Source organism: Myotis nattereri, assembly GCF_964212035.1.
Source record: "Myotis nattereri genome assembly, chromosome: 15".
NCBI lineage: Eukaryota > Metazoa > Chordata > Mammalia > Chiroptera > Vespertilionidae > Myotis > Myotis nattereri.
Window position 1 is genome coordinate 38,520,499 of NC_138090.1, and position 27,952 is coordinate 38,548,450.

The following is a 27,952-nucleotide window of genomic DNA, read 5'->3' on the forward strand; positions in this document are numbered from 1 at the left end:
GGCGCCAGCACCTACTGTGGGCACCACAGTGGGCTGTGTGATCCCAGGCGAGAAGCCACCTGGACCCCTGCCCTCTCCTGAGGCAGCACACACTCCAAACCTTCCTGGGTTTCCAGGGCAATTTGTCAGAGCTGTTCAGGAGCGATCAGAGGCTACGGCTTCGTGTAGAGCTGACACCTGGGCGTTCCCAGGCAGGCAGGAAGCACGTGGCTTCCCGTCCCAGGGCTGTGCTGCAGAAATCGTCAGATACCCTTCTGGGGGCAGAGCCCCGAAAGGTAATGTGAGGGCCTTAGGATCCATTGGGGCCCACCCTACCTGTGTTAGCCAGGAGACTGGGGTCACACATGCCAAAGACCTCCTCCAAGAGTCACAGTCAGCTTGGGAAGAGGAACCCAGGCTAACGCAGGGAAGGTGGGACCATGAAGAGATCTTGGGGGAGAGAGCAGTGCAAAGGCCCTGCAGTAAAATGTTTCTGGCATGTATGGGAACAGGTTCCATGCAACTGGAGCAGAGTGAGTAGGAGGGAGGATGGAAGGCAGAGGGCCATTACAGGTAGCGTGTGGAGGGCTGTGATCTCACTCGGATATTCCCAGACTCCTCCAGCTGTATTTGGGGGGTGGGCAGGAGGAGGCCGCTGTGATGGTGAGCGGGCAGTGGTTGGTGGAGGTGGCCAGCGCTGGTTGGGTCCTCATAGACTTTGACCCCATAGCCTCTCTGCTTCCACTCTCTGAAGACCTGCCACTTCTGCTCCCAGGCCACAGGGTGGAATACGGCCACTCATGGCTACTACACTGGAGCGTTATTCCAGCCACATGCAGGGGCTGACTAACTCTTGGGCCATGGCACACACCAGGGAGAGAGGGTGAGATTGGTCCTGCAGTTAAGGTCAAGCATCAGGGTCCCACCTAAGGGTATCTGGGTGAGCAGTGTTATTTCCCAGGCTCTAACTATGTCCAGATCACAGCTCTACCACTAACCGGCCATGTGATCTCCATCGGTTTCTCTGAGGCTCCATTTCCTTATCTGTAAATGGGGGTAATGAAAGGCTCTGTGGTCTAAGGCTATGTGGATGAACCGACATTATGCATTAAAGTACCTAGCACAGCCTTAACTGGTTTGGCTCAGTGGACAGAGTTTTGGCCTGCAGACTGAAGGGTCCCAGGTTCGATTCCGGTCAAGGGCATATACCTTGGTTGCAGGCACATCCCCAGTAGCAGGTGTGCAGGAGGCAGCTGATCGATGTTTCTGTCTCACCAGTGTTTCTAATTCTCTCTCTCTCTCTCTCTCTCTCTCTCTCTCTCTCTCTCTTCCTCTCTGTAAAAAAATCAATAAAATATATTTTTAAAAAATAATAAAGCACCTAGCACAGGGCCTGAGATATATCTGGGTCCAAAAATATCAGCTGCTGCTAGATTTTTCTGATCACTCACTACATATTGATTGTGACTTCTGTTGTCATTGAAAGTACAGGCTGGTGGTTAAAATCAGGTTCTTTCTCTTGGGCCAAACTATCTGGGTTTGCACCCTGGCTCCATTCCCTCCCAGCTACGTCATTTGGGAAATTATTTAATCTCTCTGAGCTTCACTTTTCCCATCTGAAACATGGGGATGGTGGTAGTTCCTGCCTCTTGGGGTTGCTGAGCTAACTAAATGAAATGACAGCTGTAAGATGCTCAGAGCAGGGCCTGGCGTGTTCACACTTGGCGGGATCAGCACTGTCACTGTCTCCTGCTCCACCACTGCTCTTCCTCCTGAAGGCAGGAGCACAGTGCCCTTTGTGCTTGTCACCCACCCTAGGCCACCCATCAAGACCAGAGCATTGCACATATCCAAACAGCTGTGTGATTGCTCCATCTAGCCCAGGGGTGGGCAAACTTTTTGACTCGAGGGCCACAATGGGTTCTTAAACTGGACCGGAGGGCCGGAACAAAAGCATGGATGGGGTGTTTGTGTGAACTAATATAAATTCAAAGTAAACATCATTACATAAAAGGGTACGGTCTCTTTTTTTGTTTTGTTTTATTCATTTCAAACGGGCTGGAACCGGCCCGCGGGCCGTAGTTTGCCCACGGCTGAATTCTAGCCTGTGGTTTTCAACCATTTTTGTAAGCCACAAAACCTTTTACTCCAACAAAATCTTCAGTGCTTCCTTGAGATATAACTTAGCCTCTGTGGGTAAAGGTGGGGTGAGAGTGCCAAGTCCAGAGCCCATACTTTTAGTCTCTGGACCCATGACGTCCCTTTATAATAACTGCAACTCGGGGAGCGCATCCCTGTTTCCTCAGACCATGCAAGTACTTTGCACATATGAGTTCATGAGGCAGATGCGTTGTTGTCTCATTTCTCAGAAGAGGAAACTGAGCCTCACAGAGGAAGGGAAGGAACTCGAGCAAAGGTTGGGGTGTGTCAGTTGGAGCTGGGATCGGAACCTGGGTCAGGTGAGCAGCACGGCTCATGTTCTCATCCACTGCTTGGTGCTGCCACTGGTAAAAGCTAAGGCCCAGGGAGGACACCTGTCCACACTGGTGCTTCTGAAAGAAAGTATGTTTACTCTGGATTGCTAGGCAGGTGAGGAACTCCACCCTGCACTGGGCACCTGGCACTGCTCATGTCCATTGGTGTGTGGGAAAGGGTGCCCACCTCAAGGGGCTGAACTGAGATGCACAGCATGTTCAGGAGAATAGTTTTTGGTTGAGACCATGCCATCCCTGAGGCACCATCTAGTCCTGAGCCTTGTCAAGGGTGAAGAAGGACACAGTCATGGGAATATCTTTGTCTACAAGTAACAGAAAATCCCAGCTCAATTGAAGGAAGACGCTTAGCTCATAGAACATGAAATCCCAAGTTATGGAGGCCCCCGGGACTGGGTAAGTTCTTCACCCAGGGACCCATGCTCTTTCCCTGTTTTTGTTCTGCCTCCATCAGACTACAGGCCAGCTCCCCTCACAGTCTCAGAGTGGCTGCCATTCCACCAGAGAATCAGTGTCCAGTGGAAGAGGAAGTGTTGTTTTCTGCAAGTTTTTTGTTTTTGTTTTGGTTTTTTATAGTTTATTGGTGTGTTTGGGTTGGGGGGGGGGTGTTTAATTTCAGAGAGGAAAGGAGAGGGAGAGATAGAAACATCAATGATGAGAGAATTACTGATTTGGCTGCCTCCTGCACACCCCCTACTGGGGATTGAACCTGCAACCCAAACATGTGCCTCGAACTGTGATCTCCTCATTCATAGGTCCACACTGGATGGGCAGTTTATTGATTTTTAGAGAGACAGGAAGGAAGAGGGGAGAGAGAGAGAAATATTAATGTGAGAGTGCAACATCAATTGGCATCCTGCACGCTCCCTACCAGGAATTGAGCCTGAACCAGCAACCTCTCCATGCACAGGACAGTGCTCAATCAACTGAGCCACACTGGCCAAGGCTGTGTGTTTGTTTTTTAATGAAGAGATCTTCCCCAGAAATTGCCCAGCGGACAACACACATGCACACACTCTCCCAACATCTCACTGGCCAGAAGTGGATCACAGGCCCACCCCACACCCATTTCAGACAAGTGTTGTCAACCAATCAGGATTTCTTCCCTGGATTGGGTATTAGGTCACCTTCCTCAAGCAAAGAATGAGTAAAATCAGCCTTCATCTATATAGGGTGAGGAGGCATTAGGATGGCACGCTTAGTGTCTGCCACGGGGCCTGAAGGGGAGCAAACCCATATCAAAAGAGTCAGTGATAGCCCTGGCCAGTGTGTCTCGGTTGGGCAGCATCCTGTGCACTGAAAGGTTGCCAGTTTGATTCCTGGTCAAGGCACACGCCGGGTTGCTGACTCAGTCCTTCGGTAGGGGGTGCCCAGGAGGCAGCTGATCAATGTTATGCTCTCACATTGATGCTTGTCTCTTTCTCCCTAACCCCCTCTCTCTCTAAAAATCAGTTTAAAAAATTTTTTTAAAGACGCAGTAGATGGAGCTAGCTAGCAAACACAAAGACAAAGTGTGTTCACCCTTTTCCCTTCTTTAATCATCTCATGTTTTTTAGCTCACAGAAGTTAACATTACTGATAACAGGTAGAGAAAATATGTGATGTAGAAAGTAAAATGAGGGTAATATAATTTATGATATAATCCCAGAGTGGCCCCTCTGCAGCCATTGAAGAGAGAGGGCCCTGTGTAGACTGACATGGAGCGAGCTCCAGAACATATTATTAAGGTCAAAGCCAAGTGCAGAACAAGCTTACTATGTGCTGCCTGTTATTTTACAAAGGACGTTGGGAGGATACACACTCCCTCACTCACGTGTGCTTGTGTATGCATAGGTGCTCTGTTGAAAAAGTAAAGGGTGGACCAAGGTTGCCTTGATGAGGGAGACTGGGGTATCAGATGGTGCTTTCTTTTGCCCTGTGTGCCATTTATATAGTTTCATTTGACTGTTATTCTGTACATGTTCCCTATCATTACTCTGTCCAGTGATATAGTAATGTTAGTGTAAGCTTCCCCAGAGATTTTTCTCCAAACTTGTATCGGCCCAGTTTTTTCAAACATTTTTGACCACTCCCTTAAACAGGAAAGGCACTTTACATTATAAGCCACCATGGACATCCCTAATGAAGTTCCACAAAACCATTTATTTACCCTTACCTCACATGATGGTCACTGTTGGTTTTTATACTAGCCTATTTTTTCCCTCTTAATAATGGTCAGGACCCAATAAGTTGCTTTTATGATCCACAGTTGGGAAAAATATGCACATTCCTTTTTATAAAAACAAAACAAAAAATGTTACATAATCATAACAATATATGTACATTTAAAAAAGAAAGAGTAGAGCCATGCTTTGCACCATGCCTTGTTTCCACTTACAGACATCTGTTCTCATCCACAAACAGAAATCTACCTTATTCTTTGCACTGGCTGCATCGTTTTGGATCATTTGGGTACGGTTGGAATGATCTTTTTAATCCTCTATGAAAAGACATTCAGGTCATGTCCAACTTTTCCTGGTTACACACAGCACCATAGTGACCATCTTGTGCAGGCTTTTCTGTGGCATGGATTTCTGGGAGTTCGTGTGTTAGATTGATGCTACTCATCCTTCACTTTTCAGCTCAGACACCATTGCCTCCTTGGGGGAGCCCTTCTGCCCACTATAATACAGAGTCCATTCCCTGTGTTATATATTCCATGCCTCCCTGGACATCCCCCACAGATGCACAACCTAGGCCCTTTCAATAGCTGCTGCTAAATTGCAGAAAATATAAATAATTGGAGCTTGTTTTTTAAAAAATCTTTATTGTTGAAAGTTTGCTTTCTTTTTTAAATCCAGTCTGACAGTCTCTTTCTTTTAATTGGGGTGTTTAAGCATTTACATTTAATGAAATTATTGCTAATGAATGGGTTTACATTTTCTGTTTCGCTTTTGGTTTTCTATATGTCTGTCTTTATTGCTCCTCTGTTGTTTCTCTACTGCCTTTTGTGTTAAATAAATGTATTTTAATGTACTGTTTAGAGTCCTCTTGATTTTGGGCTATTTTTTAGTTATTAAAATATGCATCTTATCAGGATAATTTAGATTAATACTAATAATTCCAATATACCATGGAATCTTTTCTCCACTATAGCTTCATTCTCTTCCCTCCTTTGTACTATTTTCTCATGTATGTTATAAACCCAACAATATATTAATATTACTATTGCTTTATGTAACTTTTGTCTTTAAAGAAGTTGGGTAAGAAATAAATTCTAACCCATAAATTTACCATCTTGGACCCTTCATTCCTCTATATGGCTTCAGATCACCACTTACAGTCATTTCCTTTCAGTCTGATGACCTCTTTTATTATTTTTTAGGCAGATGTGCTAGCAATGCATTTTCTCAGTCTTTATCTGGGAAAATATTTTGCCTTCATTTATGAAGGGTAGTTTTGCTGGATATAGAATACTTGATTGACAGATTTTCTTCAGTGTTTTGAAAATATCATTCCAGCCATAACTGGTTTGGCTCAGTGGATAGAGCGTTGGCCTGCGGATTGAGGGGTCCCAGGTTCGATTCCAGTCAAGGGCATGTACCTTGGTTGTGGGCACATCCCCGGTTGGAGATGTGCAGGAGGCAGCTGATCGATGTCTCTCTCTCATTGATGTTTCTAACTCTCTATCTCTCTCCCTTCCTCTCTGTAAAAAATCAATAAAATATATTTTTTAAAAAAGAAAGAAAATATCATTCCATTCCATTGTTTCAATGAGAAGTCATCAGTTGGTTATATTGCTACTCTGTGTGTGACAAATCCTTTTTCTATTTATGCTTTCAAGATTTTTATCTTAGTGTTTGACCTTCAGCTGGTTTTCTTGGGGGAGTCGGGGGTGAATGTCTTTGTATTTATCATGCTTGGGGTTTGTTGAGCTTCTTTTATGTGTAGATGAATGTTTTTCATCAAATCTGGGGAGTTTTTAGCTGTTATTTCTTCAAGCCTTTCTTCTACCCCATTCTCTCTTCTGAAATTCTGATTGCACATATGTTGGTATGCTTTTACTATCCCAAACGTTCCACTGTGGCCAAACTTCCTTGTTCATTGAGCTGGGCAGGGGGATGTGAGGAACCCTACGCCAGGATGCCTCAGATGTCTCTCTTCTTACCTGAAGTTCAGCAGTTTTTTAAGCATAAATGAATCTTGGTTTGTTATATGCCATTAGTTAATTTACAGAGTGCTGAAATGGTTGTTTTTGTCAAATGGTTGTTTTATGCTTTTGGGATCCAAGATTTGCCAATCTCCTCACTAGGTCATAGTCAGAAGTCCCACCCCTCTAATATTGCTAAATTGACCTTCAGAAAGGATTTTTTTTTTTTAATTCTCACCCATGGATATTTTCTCCATTGATCCTTAGAGAGAGAGTGGAAAGGAGATAGAGAGAGAGAGAGAGAGAGAGAGAGAGAGAGAGAGAGAGAGAGAGAGAGAGGACAAACACACACATCGATGTGAGAGAGACACAATCAACACTTGCTCCAGTTGGGGTCAGGGATCAAACCTGCAAACAAAGTACATCCTTTGACCAGAAATCAATCCCATGACTCTTCAGTCTACAGGCTGATGTTCTAACCACTAAGCCAAACTGACCAGGGAAGAAAAGATTATTGACTTATACTCCAAAGGCATTAATTTTCTCATTAAATACCTCTTATTTGAAACTAGAGGCCTGGTGCATGAAATTCATGCATAGGGAGGGGGAGCTCCCTTAGCCCAGCCTGCACCCTCTCCAATCTGGGACCCCTTGGGGGATGTCCAACTGCCTCTAGCAATCTGGGACCACTGGCTCCTAACTGCTCAGCTGCCTGCCTGCCTGATTGCCCCTAACCCCTCTGCCTACCTGCCTGATCGCCCTTAACTGCTCTCCTTCCGGCCTGATTGCTCCTAACTGCTCCCCTTCTGGCCTGATCACCCCTAGCCGCCTCTGCCTTGCCCCACACCCAGGACCCAGGCTTCCCTCCCTCTGTCCGGTCACAGGCACCCGTGACCCAGGCTTCCCTCCCTCTGGCCAGCTGCAGGCACCCAGAACCCACACTGGCTTCACCCGAGCTGGCCACAGCCGCAGAGGACTGTGGACAGGCGGCTTCACCTGGGCCACAGCCGCAGGCACCTGGAACCGCAGGGCGGGCGGTTTGTCCCTCTCCCGGGCTGCAGGTGCTGGCACCTGGGACTGCGGGGTGGGTGGCTTGTCCCTCTCCTGGGCTGCAAGCGCTGGCGCCCAGGACCACAGAGCATGCGGCTTGTTCCTCTCCCTGGCCGCAGGCGCAGTCACAGCCACTGGTGCCCAGGACCGCAGGGTGGGCAGCTTGTCCCTCTCCTGGGCCACAGCCTAGCTGGTCCCCATTCCTCTCTCATGAGCTCATTTGTGCCTGGCTGGTCCCCATTCTCTCTCCCCAGTATTGAGTGTCTGAGCTGTGATGGCATGAGAGCATGATGGACCATTTGCATATTAGCTCTTTATTATATAAGATGGAATTGAACTTCCATTAAGAAGTCAATTGCCTCCGTGGTATAAGTGGTTGGCTCCCCAAGAATTGGGTCCTAGTCAACAGCATGAGGTTTGTTGTAGCATTAATTCCACAGGTATTCAGCATTTGTGATATTGAGCTATGGTTTGGATTAGGTCAGCTGGAATAGTTTCTGATATATAGTAGATGCCTTTAAAAGTAATGAAGAGCTACATCACATATATATTTTAAATTAAAAACCCCACAAGTTGCCCTAACCGGTTTGGCTCAGTGGATAGAGCGTCAGCCTGCAGACTGAAGGGTCCCAGGTTCAATTCCAGTCAAAGGCATGTACCTTGGTTGCAGGCACATTCCCAGTAGGGGGTGTGCAGGAGGCAGCTCATCGATGTTTCTCTCTCATCAATGTTTCTAACTCTCTATCCCTCTCTCTTCCTCTCTGTAAAAAATCAATAATATATATATTTTTTAAAAAGATAAATCAGTCTACTTTAAAAAAAACCCCACAAGTTACCGTACAATATATTAACATGATCTCAGTTATATAACAACATAATCCTCACTCCCGTACCCCCTATTTCTGATTGTGTATATTTTAATGCATAGGAAAAGGTTAAGGCCATAGAGCAAACTGTGAGCTTTGGTTGCCTATAGACAGGCAGTCAGGATCACCACCTTCAGATGTGTAGATTGTGCCTAGGAGGAGGGGAATCTCACAGGGGGTCATCCACCCATAGAGGGCTATGTTTTTAGATTCCCATAGAGGAACTAAATGTGTTAGAAGGGCATTCCTGGTGGGATTGAGTGCTGTGCAGCAGCTGTACCATTAGAATTTTCTGAAGCAGCAATGTATTTATGTGTCTCTTGGTTTAATGAACATTTTTATTTCCCAAGAGTACATTTAAACAGATCTGTTTTGTGATATGGGATAAATTTCATCTCTTAATTCTTTCATTTTTACTTTGCAGTGACATGAACTCAAGGGCTGGGTACCCTGCTCAAGTTTACAAAACTACCAGTGCAGAGACTCCTCAACCTTCACAGCTGGCCCAGTCCAGCTCCTTCCAGCTCTCTGCCTCCGTCCCCAAGTCCTTCTTCTCCAAGCAGCCTGTGGGGAATAAACACCCAACAGGGTGGAAGAGAACAGATGAGCCCCCGCCACGGCCACTCCCCTTTACTGACCCAAAGAAGTAAGTGTCTGGTCACCCACTAAGGCAATGCAGGATCAAAGGCTGAGTCTTGGGGCCTGGAAGACAGTGACACCTCAGTCACTGATCATCAGGACACTGCCAATCCATACACTGGGAGTACAGCTGTGAACAGGTGCACTGGGGTCCCTGCCCTCAGAGAGCTGACATTTTGGTTGGGGAGACAGAGAATAAATAGGGTAACTAAGAAAAGCACACAGTGCCCAACTGGCATGGCTCAGTGGTTGAGCATCGACCTATGAACCAGATCGCGGTTCGATTCCCTGTCAGGGCACATGCCCAAGTTGTGGGCTTGATCCCCATTGGGGGGCATGCAGGAGGCAGCTAATCAATGATTATGATCATTGATATTTCTATCTCTCTTTCCCTCTCCCTTTCGCTCTGAAATCAATAAAATTTTTTTTTTTTAAAGAAAAGCACATAGTAGGTCAGTCAGCGGCTAGCACTGTATAGTGTCTGGATGAGGAACATTCCAGGCAGAAGGAATAGTAACTGCAGAGACCCATGCTTGGTCTGTAGGAGGAAGGCCAGTGGCTGCAACAGCATGAACACGTGAGATCAGAGAGACGATGCGCACAGGTCACTGAGGGTCTTGTGACCTGTCTTGGCATCTGCTATAAGTGAGGTGGCACCACGGAAGGGTGTGGAGCAGAGGAGGAACATCTAAATTGAGTGGCCTTGGGGCCGCTACCTCTGCAGGTGGGGCAGAGCCTGTGAGGAGCTTCTGTGACAGTCCAGGCAGGAGACAAGGAGGCTGGAACAGGGTGGAGGCCCAGGAGGATAAGGGCTGCTTCAGAATAGATTCTCTGTAGTAGGAATAGACAGAGTTGTTGGCAGGTTGACTGTGGTGTGAAAGAAGGCAAGGTAGAGATGATAACAGCTCTTGTAGCCTTGAACTAAGATGGGACTGAGCAAGGAGCAGGCTTGGGTGGAGCTCCGGAGCTCAGTCGTGGATGGGTTACATTTGCAATGTGCAGAAGACATCGAGGAGGCAGTCGGGGGAGGAGTCTGGAGCTCAGGGAAGAGGTCAGGCTGGAGAGAGAAATGTGGATGTCATCATCATAAGGTGGAGGAGCTCACCCAGGACCAGATGTGGGTAGAGAAGAGGGAAGGTGTAAGACCAGGCCCAGTGTAAGACTGGGCCTAAGGAGGAGCCCAGGCAAGTGTGGGGTTTGGGGAGCCCAAGAGTGATGTACCGGAAGCTGTCAGATGGATGAATCTGATGCTTGTGTAGGAGTGAGCCTCATGGAGGTGATTGGAGGGTGCAGGAGAGAAGGGTGGAGCAGAATTGGAGGCAGCTGTGTATGAAGTTTGTAAGGAGAGGAGTATGCAGTTAAGAAAGGGTTTTTGTTTTTTTAAGGTAGGTGGAAATGATGTCTAACATTTATGAAGTCCTCACTGTACGACAGTCTTGGTTCTAAGCTAATGTGTGTCGATTAATTCAGAGAATCTCACAGGATTTCCATGAGGTAGACCTATTGTTCATTCCCAGACTCACGCAGCTGGTGAGGGAGGGAGCTTGGCTCGGAGTCTGGGAACCTGGGCCAAGGCTCCTCTTCTTTTGTGTGGGAGCAGACCTGTCTTCCTCCATTCTGTTTGTAAGGTTGTCCTTCTTAACCTGGAAGGAGCCATTCAAATGTGTGAATAACACAGAGCTCATAAGGACAAGTGTCAGGAGACAGAAGCCAGGTCCCCGGAGATGGTGGTGGGCAGGCAAGCCTGCTGCAGTCACACTGAGAATCCAGTTCACACACCTAACAGCCATCCAGGCCGCTCTGAAAACTAGGTTCACATCCTCGCTCCCCTGAGTAAAGTCCCCAGCAGCTTACCCCTTTCCAGGATTATTGATAAAGTCACACATTTACTGAGGACATAATTTGTACCAGGCAACAGTGCACCATGTGTTTTGCCCAAACTCCCATCCAGACTCTACATGATCTTCCCTTTTGTCCCCTTGCCTTCATGTCCTCTCACTCTCCCCCTCGCTCACTGCCCTCCAGCCACGTTGACCTCTTGCTGCTCCTCAAACTTGCCAAATACAGTGCTGACCTCAGGGCCTTTGCAGAGGCTCTCCAATGCCTGGACACTCTTCCCCCAGGTCTTCTGGCTGGCTCCAGAGAGGCTTAGTCTAATGCCCCCTCCTCAGATGGGCCTTCCCAGTCTTCCATAGCCCCTGCCATCATTCTCACTTTTCTCTGTTCCATTGCCTATTGCCCCACAGGAAAGCAGGTACTACTGTCTTGGTCACTTGTCACCTGCCTGGCACTCTGTGGATGCTCTGTCAGAGAAAGTATGAGCCATGCATCTCATTCTCACCTCATCCCCGTATGATCCTGTAAGGCCCCCACTTTTCAGAGTGGCCAGAGGGCCAGGCCCTGCTGGCCCTGTTATGTTCTCCACAGTGACAGCTGCTCTGGCCACCCTTCCCCTGCATGCTGTTCCCTCTGGCTAGGTGCCTCCAACCCCAGCTGACTCACTCCTACCCCCCTGCATTGGTGTGCGAGGTCTGCCGAGACAAATACCACAGAGTGGCTCAACAACAGAAATTTATTTTTCCACAGTTCTGGAGGTTACAAGTCTGAGACCAAGGTGTCTGCAGGGTTGGTTCTTTCTGAGGACCTTGAAGCAAATCTGTTCCACACCTGTCTCTCAGCTTCTGGTGGTTTGCTGGCAATCCGGGACTTCTTGGCTTCTGCCGATTCACCTCAATCTCTGCCTTCATCTTCATACATTGTTCTCCCTGTGCATGTCTCTGTCCACATTTCCCCTTTTCATAAGGACACCAATCATATTGGATTAGGGTTCACCTTAATGACCTCATTTTACCTCGATTACCTCTATAAAGACTCTATTTATAAATAAGGTCACATTCTGTGATCCTTGTGTTTAGGACTTCAATATATCTTTTGTGGGGAGACCCATAACACCAGCCCTCAGGTATCAATCAGCACAGACATGCCATACTCGGAGAAGCCCTCCTAACCCCCATCCAGGTTCCTCCCTCCTGCTGACCACATGGTGCTTTTCTTCCATGGTGAAGGTCCCAGGGCACATCATGCCGCTTTGTTGCACCTGCTGGACAGAGAGATTTAGGAGAGCAGAGACACCTGGACCTCAACTAGAGCCTGGTACATAGTAAATGCTCAGAAAATAGACCTGAACACATGACAGTCCTAAACAAACAGCCACCTCCTTTTTCCCAGGAAGGCTGTGTGTGTGTGTGTAAACAATCCATAAAATATTTGAAGACACAAAGAGTTTCATGGGTTCTTATAATATCCATTAATTGATACTTAAGTTTTCTATTAATTTAGAATTATTGCCCTTCTCCATATACTCCCATTTCATAAAGCTTTCTAGTTCAAGCTCTCCCTGAGCATTTTGGAGATAGTATCTTTGTCATTGTTAGAGACATTTCTGAGTCACTAACCTAGTTTTCCAGAAAATATCATCACTTCCAGCTAAATTATTTGAGATTAAACATGTTTTTCTTTTTTTTAGAGAGAGAGAGAAAGGGAGAGGGATAGAGAGATAGAAACATTGAGGAGAGAAAAACTTCATCAATTGGCTGCCTCCTACAAGCCCCCTATTGGGGATCAAACCCTCAACCCAGGCATGTGCCCTGACTGGGACTCAAACTGGTTACTTCTTAGTTCCTGGGTCAGTGCTCAACCCTGAGCCACACGGGCCGGACTGATCATGTTTTTCTTGATGCTGTTACTGAAATTTTATCTCAAGGCATAAGAACTCATTTGTATAACTTATTTATCTACATTTACATACCTGCTTTACCAGGTACTGTTGTAAGCCCTTTACCTGCATTAACTCATTTAATCCTCACGACAGAATGGAGAGATGAGAAAAATTGAGGTGCAGAATGATAAAGTCACTTGCCCAAATTCACTCAGATAAAGTTAATTACTGCAACTATTACAAATGCTGGTTTTATAGTTGTTGGCCCCACAAGTCACCACATATTATGATCTTATCTCCCCCAGGACAATTGCCTAATCTATCTACTATATTTCTTTGCCTCCTTGCTCATTGGTTCTGGTCACACTGAGGCTGTGCATCCACCAGAGAAATGGCAGTGGCTGTGGCTAACACAGGGATCCCTGCCTTCAGCCACACTACTCTACTTGGGTTGGCCCCATTTATTCTCCTGGCTATCCCATGAGAAGGATCCTGTTTCTATCACCATTTCCAGATGAGACACAGTACCCAGCCCAGGTCACCCAGCCAAAAAGTGGCAGAGCTAGGATTCATACCCAGCAAGATAACTAACAGCATCTCATCATGTGAGAGACTCAAGGAGGACACGCACACGAGGCAGTGACTCACATTTTCTGAGGATGGGTTTCTTGGAGGGAACAGTCTCTTCTGTATTTGGCACTCCCTGTTGAGCACATGCTCTCTTTGGTGAACAAAAGATGCAGTGAGCTAGTGAAGGACGGGGAATCTGTATGCAGAGGGAATTGAGAGCATCTGCCACAGAAGGTCCCTCATGCTCAGTCCTTCTGCTGCAGACCCCAGTCAATGCTGGCAGCTCCGTCTCAGGAGATGGGCAGACAGCACCCTGAGACCACTTTGTCCCAGGACTCTTAATTGATTGACCTATTGTATCCCAACCTTTAGAGAGGCAGAACAACATGGGGATGAGGGCAGGAATCCCTCATTGGCTGCTTACCCCCTCTTTAACTCCTCAGTTTCCCTCTCTTTCTTTTTTATTTTATTTTTTAATTCTTAAATTACAGTTGACATTCAATATTATATTAGTTTCAGGTGTACAACACAGTGATTAGATATTTATACAAAGTGACACCCCCCCCCAATAAGTCTAGTACCCGCCTGGCACAATACATAGTTATTACAATACAATAGAAAGGAAATTAATTAGAAGAAATATTTTGATATTGCTATTTGCCCTTTCTCTATAATAGAAGTGTCAGAGATGAAAGAATATTAGTAAAATGTATATGAAAATCTTATATAATAAAACCCGAATATGCAAATCAACCAAACGTTGAGCGTTTGCCCCCCCAAGAGGGAGGCGACTGGTGGCAGCATGATCAGGGGGTGGGGCCGACCAGCAAGGGGTGGGGGGGTGGGCAGGGAGGGCCGGTTGCCCCACCCACCAGTCACCCCACAGATCAGCCCTGATCGCTGCCAGGCCTAGGGACCCTACCCTATATATTGGGAACAGTCTCTTAGATTTAAAAATTAAAACCTGGTAAGGCTACTCTAACACTGAAAAAACAGGATGATACAACAATGACATGCATGGACTCTGGCTTGCACATTTATGGTCATACCTGATTCTGACACTTATACTAGTAACTGTGTGACAAAGCCAATTACTTAACTTCTCTCTGCTTCAGTTTTTCCACCCATAAGATGGGGAAAATGGTACTGCTGCCTCAGAAGGATCATGTTATATACTACTTTTTATAATCAGGGCCAAAAAATGTAGCTGCCCATACAACAAACAAGATGCCTTTCACCTGTATGAAAAGTATGGTCACTGGTGCATGCGGCGTCCCAGATTGTGAGGGGGGATCGGGTCTGAACTGGCAGTCGGACATCCCCCAAGGGTGCAGGCCAGGCTGAGGAAATCACCCATCCACCCACCCCCTGTGCATGAATTCCATGCACTGGGCCTCTAGTAATATATAAATTGATGAATAAGTAAATAATAACAACGTGATATAAAAACAAAAACATGATATAAAAACAACAGAAACATGATATAAAAACATTGATAAAAAAAATGATTGACAAATTGATTAAACTTATTCTAATATCTCCCTGTATACCACATTAAGAGTGAAAACACTTTCAGAGTGCTCGACTAATTTCCCTTGTGTGAAGTATTTATAACTTTAATGTCATACGCTCTTCAAACTCGAGAGAAAGCAACATATAACTGACCATGTCTGAAAACAGGTTCAGGTAGGAATATTTCTACTCTGACTAGAGTTTGTCCTTGTGATTTATTAATAGTCATCACAAATGCTGGCATCACAGGAAACTGTCTTCGAATTAATTTAAATGGGAAGCCAGTGTCAGATGGGGACAAATCAATTCTTGGAATCAGAACAGCCTCTCCTTCTGCAGATCCTGTTAATACTTCAGCTTCAATTATGTTAGGTTGCAATCTTGTGATAATAAATGTAGTACCATTACAAAGACCCCATTTACTATTAAAATTTCTCAGTAGCATGATGATTGCACCTACTTTCAATTTTAATTTATGACACGGCATTCCCGAAGGAGTAATACTATTAAGAAATTTGATGGGAAAGTTTTCCTTTTCAGCATCATCTGTGGAATCAATGGAATCATCACTCAAATAGGTGTAAAAATCTCCATTGAGTATATCCAAAATTCCTTCATTTAATTTATGAACATGCTCATTTTTAGGACAAAGAGTTGCATGTTTACACTATTTCCAAAGGTAGCTTCAATAGTAGATCCGTTACAAATCATTTCACAGGGGATTTCAATAATATCCATTCCTAAATGAAAACTGCTATCAAGTTTGCCATCTCCAAGTTTTATTAGCCATTCACTATAAGCAAAATCCTCTGATCTCATATTTGTTTTAAGAGACAACTGTCTGAAACATCCCTAAATATTACAGTACTTTAAACTCATTTGTACTATGGCTGATCGCATAGCATACAGCACAACACTGAAACATTGTTGAAAATCCCCTCTGAGGAGAACTTTTCCATCAAATGCAACATTCAGATTCATAATTTCTCTTAGTATCTATCTGTGGCATTTATAGCATGACTGATGCCATGGTGCATTCATCAATAATGAGAAGTTGGGCCTTTTATAATGGTTTTAGCAACTTCACTCTTTATATCGAGTCTAGAAATTGAAGTTTCATTTAATGGAATTGGTAATTTATATTGGGAATGAAAGGTTCTTCCACCGAGGAGTAAATTTGCAGCAATTCCTATAGACACTGTGGGTAAAACAGTACCACCATGACCTCTAATATAATGTATTAGAACTTTATAAAAATATTTTTTTCCACTACCACCTGGACCATCCAAGAAAAAGCATTTGGGGTGTACAGTTTGATCTTCGATGGCAGAAGTTATAGTCTAAAAGGCTGCCAACTGTTCATCGTTCAGAGAATTGATCAAAACCTCTGTGTTGTTGCTCGTACGATTCATCACATGTGTTTGTATTTGTTAATAAAGGATAGTCCGGAAGTTTGAAATCCGAACATTTCATTCCATGCAATGTGAATACTTTTTGAATTTTGTTAAGGGCGTGCATTTCATAATTCACACAGGCATGCATGAGTCAACGTTTATTTTTAAATTGCCAGTATGCGTCCTATGTACCGGCCAGATAGATGGACGGACGGACTCACGCACGCACAGTCGGTCAGATTATTGACCAAATTCCCTATGCTGGGTCAACGCTCAACCACTCGTGACTGTGTTTATAACTGGCAATTTGTACTTTTTTTTTTTCCAGGATTAACCAAAACTCTTTATTCTTCTACTTTATTTGTTCTAATTCTCTACATTTAGAATCCAAAGAACGTAGCTTTTATCTTTTTCTTTACATCATTTATCTGGTCATGGGAAAAAGTAGTGGAAAGCAACATTTTCAGCCAAGAGATTTGCAGGAGTTGATATATTTATTTACAGTGAAGATACTCAGCTAGAATGGGCAATTTGTGCTTTTTAATCCCTGCTCCTTTTTCACCCATCCCCCCAAATCCCCTCTCATTCAGTAACCATCAAAATGTTCTCTGTATCTATGATTTTGTTTCTGTTTTGTTTGTTTTTTATAATATACCTATAAGTGAAATCATATGGTATTTGTCTTTCTCTGTCTGACTTACTTCACTTAACATAATACCCTCTAAGTCCATTCATGTTGTTGCAAATGGCAAGATTTTCTTCTTTTTTTAATGGCTGCTATTCCATTGTATATATGTTCCACTTCTTCTTTATCCACTTGTCTATCAATAGACACTTAGGTAGTTTCCATATCTTGGCTATTGTAAAAATAATGCTGCAGTGAACATAGGGGTATATGTCTTTTCAAATTAGTGTTTTGGGTGTCTTCAGATAAATACCCAGAAGTGGAATTTCTGGGTCATATGGTAGTTCTATTTAAAATTTTTTGTTGTCTTTTTTTTTTTTTAATCCTCACCCAAGGATATGTTTGTTTGTTTGTTTTTTCATTGATTTTAGAAGAAGGAGGGGGAAAGAAAAACATCAGTGTGAGAGAGAAACATCATATGCACCACGCCACCTGGGAATCTAACCCACATCTTGGGCATATGCCTTGACCAGGAATCGAACCATCCACCTTTCAGAATAAGCTCAACCAACTGAGCCACAAACCTCCAGGCTATTTTCCATAGTGGCTGCCCCAATTTATAATCCCAAGCTTACCCTCTCTTTATATTGGGATGACAGTCCTGCCTCTAGAGTTGCTGTGAAGACTTACTGAGTTCATGTGAGACACACCTCCCCCGCCCCCAGCACTGAGTTCAAGTTGCACAGGACTTAGCAGGTGAGGGCATGACAAGGTGAATGGCTTCCCAGGCTGACTGGGGTAGGCCAGGCTAGAGCAGGAGACAACCAGCAGCCCTCAGCTGTCCCGATCTTGACCCAATTGAAGGGCTCACACTGCCCTGCAGGCTAGGGGTCCCTCAGCCACCTGAGAAGCCTCCCAAGGCTGACACAGCCAAGAACAGGCCTCAGCTCTTCCAGGGATTGTCTACACTGACACCACTTATCCCTGAGTGGGAAGCAGGTCAGCCACAGCACACAGGGTTGTTCTTAGGTATATGTGTGTTGGCCCCTGGCCCCCAAACCCAGAGCCCAGTGAGGAGGATGCAGGCCCTGGAGGAGAGCCTCTATCGTTACCTTAAGAGTGGAGTGGTGGTTAGGGAGGGCAAGCCCAGTGGGTCACACCTGAGGACCCAGGGCGTCCTCATCTATAAGAGGCACAGCCCTGTCTCATATAGGACGATTGAGGAGATGAGATGAAACAATGCATGTGAAGGTCAGCTGGGGCCTGGGAGAGTGGGCACTCAGCAGGTGAGCTCTGTTGCTGCTGCTGATACTACAAGTGCAGTCAAGGACAAGCCTGAATTCACCCTAGTTCACACCCTAGCTCTGCTGTTGTGTGTCAAACCCTTCAGAGCATCACTGCCCTTGCCTGCAGAGTGAGGTGATGGTAGCACCAATGCCTCTCACATTTATTACTGTGAGGAATAAATGCCACCACATGAGACACACTGGCCCCAGGTGAGGCCCACGTCACAAGGAGCTGCTGATGTCACAGTTTGTATATATTGAACTCTGCTTTCATCATGAGAGAATCTCAGGGTGGCTCAGAGCATCAGGTAGATATGGATTCTGGGTGTTCCTAATTCACTGTGCCTCAGTTTCCCCAGCCTTAAAAGGCAAAGACTCTGAGTACTTACATCCAGAAGTGGCATGAGGATTCAGTGAGTCACAGGGAAGTGCCTGGTCATTGTTGGTTGGACTGACGGACATTGGCATCTGGTAGTGATTGACACCTGGCATTTGGGTGGCCTCCTTTTTCAGGTTTAGGACCCCTGTGTCCAGCACAGCACACCCACAGCAGAAGCAGGGAAGGCCTCTCCCCGATGACCCCACCCCTGGAAAGGCTGCTGCCCCCACTCCGCCAACTCTCCCTTCCAGGAAACTGCCTGCTGCCTGAGGTTCAGACCTGTGAGTGTCCTCAGTTGGCAAACCCCCAGCTCAGGCAGGCCGGCAGTGCTGCTAATTAGCTTAATTAACCCACCCCAAGGGAGCTGCCCCAGTTGGAGGCCAGAACTCCCAGTCAGCTGGGATCAGACCCAGCCAAGTTGGAGCCTTTGGTTGCCTTGTCAGGGTCCTAACTGCAGAGCCTTCTTGGTAATTTTTCTGTCTTTTTATTATTTTCTAATATAAGGGGTTTAATTCCACATGACAAAATCCAACTTCAGACAACATAGGCAAATTAGGCCAGAACCTTGAGGAGAGGCTCTGGATGTTTTCTTCATTTGCGTTTTAAAATGTACCATATGCACAGGGTTTTAAAAAAAATCAAACTAATATAAAAAAAAGTTAGCAGTGAAAACCGAGCCTTTCTCCTTCCCTGGCCCCAGCCATCCAGCTCCCTCCCAGAAGCAACCATTATTTCCTTTCTCCCGTATCCTTCAAAAAAAAGTGCCAGACTGGACCAAGCATGTGTGAGGGAGGGTGCTTCCCTCGCCCACTTTATGTATCTCTGTGGTCACCTCCTGTCTCTGCACTTCTGCCTTTTTCACTTTTTAAAAAATATATATATTTACTAGAGGCCCAGTGCACAAAAATTTGTGCACTCGGGGCGGGGGGTCCCTCAGCCTGGCCTATGCCCTCTCACAGTCTGGGACCTCTCGGGGGATGACCACCTGCTGGCTTAGTCCCGCTCCCCGGGGGATTGGGCCTAAGCTGGCAATCAAACATACCTCTGGCAGCCTGGGAGCCCTTGGGGGATGTCCACTTGCCAGCAGGGAGCAGGCCTAAGCTGCAGTCGGACATCCTTAGAGCTGCTGAGGAGGCGGGAGAGGCTCCCACCACCACCGCTGTACTGGCAGCCATCAGCCTGGCTTGTGGCTGAGCAGAGCACCCCCTGTGGGAGTGCACTGACCACCAGGGGGCAGCTCCTGCATTGAGCGTCTGCCCACTGGTGGTCAATGTGTGTCATAGTGACCAGTCATTCCCAGTTGTTCTGCTGTTGGGGTCAGTTTGCATATTACCCTTTTATTATATAGGATAGATGCCTGGTGCATGGGTGGGGGCCGACTGGTTTGCCCTGAAGGGTGTCCCGGATCAGGGTGGGGGTCCCGCTGGGGTGCCTGGCCAGCCTGGGTGAGGGGCTAATGGGTGTTTGCAGGCTGGTCACACCCCCTTCAGGGTGGGGGTCCCCACTGGGGTGCCTAGCCAGCCTGGGTGAGGGGCTGATGGCTGTTTGCAGGCTGGTCAAGGCCTCCCCCCCAGTGGGGACCCTCACCCCATGGAGGTTTGGCCAGCCTGGGTGAGGGGCTGATGGCTGTTTGCAGGCTGGCCACGCCCCCTTTAGGGTTGGGGGGTCCCCACTGGGGTGCCTGGCCAGTCTGGGTGAGGGCCTGAGGGCTGTTTTCAGGCTGGCCAAGCCCGCTGGCAATGCAAGCTCCCAGTCTCTCCTTTTTTTCTTTTTTTTTTTTTATTCTGGGATTTATTTACCTTCTATAATTGAAACTTTGTAGCCTTGAGAGGAGCTCAGAGCCAGCCAGGCGGGAGGGAGGGTAGCTTGGCTTCCTCCATCACCAGGGGCAACCCAGCCTCCTGCTCACTCCAGCTCCATGGCCATGGCCAGCTGAAAGCAGGTATCTGGGGTTTATTTATCTTCTATAATTGAAACTTTGTTGCTTTGAGTGGAGCTCAGAGCTGGCCGCGGCAGGCACAAAGCTTGGCTTCCTCCATCATTGGGGCAACCAAGCCTCCTGCTTGCTCCAGCTCCGTGGCTGCCGGCCACCATCTTGGTTGGGTTAATTTGCATTTAGTCACTCTGATTGGCTGGTGGGCGTGGCTTAAGGCATAGCGAAGGTACGGTCCATTTGCATGTTTGTCTTTTATTAGTGTAGATTGACTTCAGAGAGGAAGGAAGAGGGAGAGAGAGAGAGAGAAAAGAACATCAGTGATGAGAGAGAATCCTTGATTGGCTGCCTCCCCCATACCCCCTACTGGGGATCGAGCCTGAAACCTAGGTATGTGCCCCGGACCAGAATCGAACCCAGGACCCTTCAGTCTGCAGGCCAATGCTCTATCCACTGAGCCAAACCAGCTAGGGCTTCACTTGTTCTTTTCTCTTCAAATACCTTGACAAAGGTTCCATATTAGCATATAGAAGGTAATCTCTTCTTTCTAAGGTCAGAGTAGTTCATGTTATCCTCAGAGGGTATTATGTTTTGACAACTGTAGAAACCAGAGATCTTAGAAAAAAGGAAGAATATCAAAGCTATACAAGCCCATTTTGGTTTGGGTTTTTTTAACCTGGAATTAATGCCATTGTAAACTATTGCTGGGACTTTACAATTTTTTTAAAATATATTTTATTGATTTTTTACAGAGAGGAAGGGAGAGAGAGAGAAACATCGATGAGAGAGAAACATCAATCAGCTGCCTCCTGCACACCTCCTACTGGGGATGTGCCCGCAACCAAGGTATATGCCCTGGACCGGAATTGAACCTGGGACCTTTCAGTCCGCAGGCTGATGCTCTATCCACTGAGCCAAACCGGTTACGGCTTGGACTTTACAATTTAGAAAAAAACATTGGAAAATTTCTTCCAGAAAAAAGCAAATAATTAAAAATGATTAGTTGACTCTCCAAACTGAATTTCATCATACTTTTTTTCCCTTTAGACATGTCACAGCAGCCCACTAATAGTATCAGGCCATGAAACCTGCAATAGGCAAGACAGATGCAGATTTGAGGGTCAGGGGAGAAAGTTCTAGCCTGACTTCTTCTACTGTAGAATTAGAAATGTGCCGTTAGACCTAGCCATCCTCGGAGCTGGGAAGGAAATTCTAGCAAATGAACACAAACTAAACAGTGGGAAGGAATACTCATTCTTTTGGCTTAACTTGTCAAGGTATCTTTTTCTTTCTGTTTTATGAAAGTCATTTAAGCTTGTAAAAGGAAAGAAGAGAGGAAGGCAGGCAGGGAGGAGGAAGATAAGAGGTTGCTTGGAAGGAAGGAGGGAGGGAAAGAAGGAAGGAAGGCTTCATCTGATACTCATTAACAACTACATTTAACTGCCCACAGTGTGGCACTCCTGTTCCTGATTGCCACAGGACACAGAACACAGAAGGCTGCAAGTTAAGGTGGAAGGAGAGAGAACGCAAATGCACACTACACACAACAAATCCTCATGAAGTGACTTCAGAAAAGAAAAAGCACAGGATTGCATGATCGAGGGCACCTGGGCTGGGAGTGAGTACCAGGAGGTTGAGTGGTCAGGGGAGGCCTCTTGGAAGAAGTGACATTTGAGCTAAGCTGGATGGATGAGAAGTTGCCATTCATTCATGGAGAATGCTGGGCAGGGCACTCTAGGCAGACAGAAAAGCCTGTGCAAGAGCCCTAGGGTAGGGACGTGCCTGGTGTGTTTAAGGAACAGTGGGAGGCCTGTGCAGATGGAGGTGAGGGCTGAGAGGGGCCAGGACAGGTTGTTTGGGACCTTGTGGGCTATGGTGAAGAATTTTTTTTGTTCTTTGGGGAATAGGGGGTTTGTGTGTTTATTCTAAATTTTTATTTTTTTATTTTAAAGAGCGAGGGGAAGAAAGAGAGAAACACTGATTTGTTGTTCCACTTATTTATGTATTCATTGGTTGATTCTTGTTACGTGCCATGAACAGGGATCAAGCCTACAACCTTGGCATATCAAGACAATGCTCTAACCAACTGAGCTACCAGAGGACTGTTTTTAGAAAGAGAATCCCCCACATATCCAGTTTTGGAACTGAGGGTTTGGTGAACTTCAGTATATACAGCTAAGCTGTGTGTGAATTTTATCTTCTAAAAATGATTTCATGCTATAGATACCACTTGTTTATTCCCATGACCTACCTGGAAGAACCTCTTCCTGTGTCATGTGGGTTGCTCCATTTCTTTTTCTGTGGTGTGTCACCCTTCCCTGCTTCTGTATTTGCCCCACAGGCAGGGACAGGACCCCATATAGTGTCCGGTACACCGGGCACATGTGGATCGAGGCAGACCTTCTGGAGGACCCAGTCCCAGAAGTAGGACTCCTAAGACAGAGAGAGAACATGTTTAAAAATTTTCAGCAGGTATTTTTACACCCTCCCAGAGGAGAGCCTCATGAACAATGCCCCTTCCCCACTGGGTGAACCGAGGGCCCACCTGTTCCACCCGGCCCCGTGCACATGGGCACAGTACCACCGTACCTTGTACTGAGTCACACCCTCCCTGTGCAGGGGATTCTGGAAATGGAGAAATCTAAAGAGAAAGGAGATGGGTGGGTCCCCTTCCAGTTCCCATGGGAGGAACATTTACTCTGGGATGCCTGCATCTCTTCCTTTCTCTCTGTATCTGTTTCTCTCAGATCTAAAGCTTTTCATTTGCCCAGAGAACACTGTAACAGTGCCAGAATTAGCCTAGACCTGAATTCTCATGTGGGGAGGAATATGACTTAACAAGAAAAAACTTGCCACACTTTCTTCCTTTCTTTGTTAAATCCCAGAGCTAGAGGCTGAGAAAATGAAAAAGAAATTGTGGACTTCAAAACCTCTGGAGTCCAGACAAAATGATGGAAGTCTAGGTTTCAGCTTTTTATTTTTTTATCCCCCCCCCCCTCCACAACTCCCCTCCACCCAGTTCCCACCCCAGCCTCCACCCTTACTCCCCACCCACTGTCCTCATTCATAGATGCACGATTTTTGTCCAATCTCTTCCCGAATCCCCCACACCCCTTTCCCCCCCCCCCAAGAATAGTCAGTCCATTCCCTTTCTATGCCCCTGATTCTATTATAATCATCAGTTCATTCTGTTCATCAGATTATGTATTCCCTTGATTTTTAGATTCACTTGTTGATAGATATGTATTTGTTGTTCATAATTTGTATCTTTACCCTTTCTTCTTCTTTCTCAAAGAATACCTTTCAGCATTTCATATAATACTGGTTTGGTGGTGATGAACTCCTTTAGCTTTTTCTTTTTTTTTTTTTTTTTTTTTAATATATTTTTATTGATTTTTTACAGAGAAGAAGGGAGAGGGACAGAAAGTCAGAAACATCGATGAGAGAGATCGATCAGCTGCCTCCTGCACACCCCCCACTGAGGATGTGCCCGCAACCAACGCACATGCCCCCGACCGGAATCGAACCCGGGACCCTTGAGTCCGCAGGCCGATGCTCTATCCACTGAGCCAAACCGGTTCGGCAGCTTTTTCTTATCTGTGAAGCTCTTTATCTGACCTTCAATTCTGAATGATAGCTTTGCTGGATAAAGTAATCTTGGTTGTAGGTTCTTGGCATTCATCACTTTGAATATTTCTTGCCACTCCCTTCTGGCCTGCGAAGTTTCTGTTGAGAAATCAGCTGACAATCGTATGGGTGCTCCCTTGTAGGTAACTGACTGTTTTTCTCTTGCTGCTTTTAAGATTCTCTCTTTGTCTTTTGCTCTTGGCATTTTAATTATGATGTGTCTTGGTGTGGTCCTCTTTGGATTCCTTTTGTTTGGGGTTCTCTGCGCTTCCTGGACTTGTAAGTCTATTTCTCTCACCAGGTAGGGGAAGTTTTCTGTCATTATTTCTTCAAATAGGTTTTCAATATCTTTCTCTCTCTCATCTTCTGGCACCCCTATAATTCAGATGTTGGTACGCTTGAAGCTGTCCCAGAGGCTCCTTACACTATCTTTGTATTTTTGGATTCTTTTTTCATTTTGCTTTTCCGGTTGGGTGTTTTTTGCTTCTTCATATTTCAAATCTTTGACTTGATTCTTGCGATCCTCTGGTCTGCTGTTGGGAGTCTGTATAATATTCTTTATTTCAGTCAGTGTATGCTTAATTTCTAGTTGGTCCTTTATCACAACATCGAGGGTCTCATTAGATTTCTTGAGGATCTCACTACATTTATCGGCAGTCTCACCAGTCTTTTCGAGGGCCTTACTAAATTTATCGGCAGCTTCTAGACAGTTCTTGAAACACCTTAAAAGTGTGGTTTTGAACTCTATATCCAGCAGTTTGCTTTCCTCCATTTCTGTCATTTGTGTCCTGTTTCTTTGTCTCTGCATTTTTTATGCTTTCTTGGTGTACCCCCTTGTGGTCTTTGTGCACAGTCTTGTTGTAGTTAAGCCTTGATTGTTGTAGGTAACACTGGGGGGGATTTGATCTCCAGGCCAATTGGCTGTGAGAAGGGTTTCAGCTTTTTAAAAATTAATTACTGTTATTATTGTTGTTATTGTTATAACATGTGCATATATATCTGCAATCAGAATGCTGTAGACTGGAACTACTGGTCGCTATGATGCCTGATCAGGCGGTGGGGCTGGCTGGCCAACCCCCTCTGGCCCTTCCCCCCTGGCTGGCCCTGCCCCTAATCACACCCCCCACCCCAATAGGGGGCAGGGCCAGCCAGCCAACCTCCTGCACCCCCTCCCCCCACTTGGTCCTCCCACCCCAATCAGGGCCAGCCAAGCACCTGCAGCTCCTCCCTCCCCCCTCCCCGCCCCTCCCCTGCTGGTGCCACACCCAATCATTGCCCCCACCCCATTCAGAGGCAGGGCTGGTTGGCCTACAGCCCCTCCCCATAGCCAGCCTCACCCAAAATCAGCCCCCCCCACCCCAATCAGGGGCGGGGCCCGCCGGCCAATTGCCAGTGGCCCCTCCTTCCAGCGTCCCGGCCCTGATCTGCCCCAACTGGAGCCAGCCGGACCCCATCCATGCATGAATTTATGCACTGGGTTTCTAATGGTAAAATAAATTCAGACAGAAGGGTATCAGATGAAAAGTTTATTTTCCCATTTCCCAGAAGTAATCATGGCTCATCATTTCTTCCAGAATTTTTTTCTACATATGAAAGTATATTTTAAAACCAAATGTGACTATGTGCCACAAATGTGTGTCGTTTGCATGCCATCTTTGTGATATAAACATGGCAGTGGCACCTATAGGCTCTGCAACCTGGTGGCCTTGACAGGGATCCTGACTCCTCCACTCACCAGACAAGCACTGTATAGTTACTTTACCTCTCTGTGCCTCAGTTTCCCATCTGTTGAAGGGGGTGATAGTAACAGTGGCTCCCAGGGAGGGCTGCCGTGCAAGTTTAACAGCACACAGGAAGTCCTCGGGATGGGGGATGATGCTGCTGCACGATGAAGACTGCTCCTGGTAGCTGTTGCTTCTTCTCTCCTAGCAACACCTCAGATCAGAGGCCCAGTTTTCACCAGGGAAATAAGACTTGAACCCAAAGGCTGGGCTAGAATCAGAAGGCAGGAGGAGGCCTCAGGGGAAGTCCCAAGAGCAATGACCCCAAAACCCAGGGGAGGGCTAAGGGCACTATCCAGTAGTGGCCTGTGGAGCCAGCAGAGGGGATAAGGGAGCAGCTCAAGGTGCTGGTCGGCCAGGTAAACTGTTTCAAGGGCAGCCCTCATTTTCCCAAGCATCGCTCTGGGTCAAATGCCCACAGTGCTTTGCATCAAACTCTACAATTCCATAAGGTCAGCATGTTTTCCTGGTGAGGAACCTGCGGGTCAGAATGATGGTGTGACTTGCCCAGGGTCCTACAGAAAGAACAAGCAGTCAGGACTCAACTCCAAGCCTGCGTCTCCAGGGCTCCTGCCTTTAACCTAGACTGTGCTTCAGTGGCTTTTAGACCACAGAGTATTCTGGAAGGCAGTATGGGGTCAGCTTTGGGCAGTGATCAGTGACTCTAGCTCACGGACAAACTTCTGGAATGAAAGGCAGAGTAGAAAAGCGGAGATGGGAAAGTCAGGGGCTCCAGGCCCCTGCCCAGGTTGCAGGAGCCTCATCTCTAGACCCTGTTACCTCACAGTGTATGAGCTCCCTTACCCCATGTAAGGATGTGGAAACAGGCTAGGAGAGCTGATGACAGCTCCTAGAGCACCCAGGCCAGAGATCTACTGCCTGTGGCCTGGCACTTACTGCTGGGGACCAGTCGCCCAGGGGTTCTCCCTCTGTGAGGTCTCATTCCTCTTCTGTGGCTGGAAGTCCTGGTCTGGGCCACTTTCATCTCACCTGCAGGAGCTTCCTCGCTGTCTCCCTGCTTCCCCTCTTGTCCCCACCTCTGTGAAGGTCACTTTTATGTTCAACAACCAGAGCAATTCTACAAGGCAAATCAGGACCCCACACTCGCCAGCTCAGAACTGCAGAGCCTCTGCACATGCCTCCAAGTCCCCACAGTGCCTCATGAGTCCCGTGCAGTCTGCCCTGCCCCCACCCAGACCTCACCTCCCACCACACTGCCCTCCCCACTCCACCCCTCCAGTCCTCAGACTCACCACTCTTGTTCCCATGCCACCCCTCAGAAAAGCCATTCTCCATCCAGTCATCCTGTCCATTTACCCAGCTTTATTTGCTTCTGACACCTCTTTCTACAGCACATTCTGGGATCTCTGTTTGTTTGCTCATTGTCAGGCTTCCTGACTGGAGGGCGGCTCCATGCTCACTGCTGCGTTCCTTCTGCAGCAGGTTGGCACAGAGTAGGTCCCTGGGAAGTATTTGTGGGGTGAGTGAATGGAGAACAAACGAGGTCTCCTGTCATACCAGGTGAGATAGAGAAGGCTGCGGTCACTCGCCTAGTGGCGTTGGGCCTTCTCGAGTTAGGACAGATTTGAGACACAGCTCCCGCCTCCCCAAGACCCTGCTAACTCTGATCTCTTGTTCCAGGCAGGTGGACACCAATACAAAAAACGTCTTTGGGCAGCCACGGTTGAGAGCATCCCTCCGCGACCTCCGCTCCCCACGGAAGAACTATAAGTCCACCATCGAGGATGACCTGAAGAAGCTCATCATCATGGACAACCTGGCGCCAGACCAGGAGAGAGATGCAGGAGTACGAAGTGGGCTGCAAGGGAGGGTGAGGGCAGAGAACCTACCTCCCACGGCCACTCCAGCCTCTTCCTGCAGGTCCTTGGCCTTTGACCCCTGCCGGCCCTGTTTGGGTGTATGTGGCTTTGTGGCAGGGATTCGGGACATTACATCATCAGTCAGGCCAAAG

At 46.7% G+C, this 27,952-nt stretch overlaps 1 protein-coding gene across 1 annotated transcript in view; it reads left to right on the plus strand.

Annotated features, from left to right (window-relative positions):
- The window catches only part of SIPA1L3 (signal induced proliferation associated 1 like 3), a gene marked incomplete at its 5' end in the record, with an annotated part of 148,841 nt that overhangs the window by 98,689 nt on the left and 22,200 nt on the right, over positions 1-27,952 (plus strand). The window contains 2 exons of the mRNA XM_081106713.1: positions 8,941-9,162; positions 27,622-27,811. Of these exons, the coding sequence (XP_080962839.1) occupies positions 8,941-9,162; positions 27,622-27,811 (412 nt within the window). The remainder of the gene's footprint in view (positions 1-8,940; positions 9,163-27,621; positions 27,812-27,952) is intronic.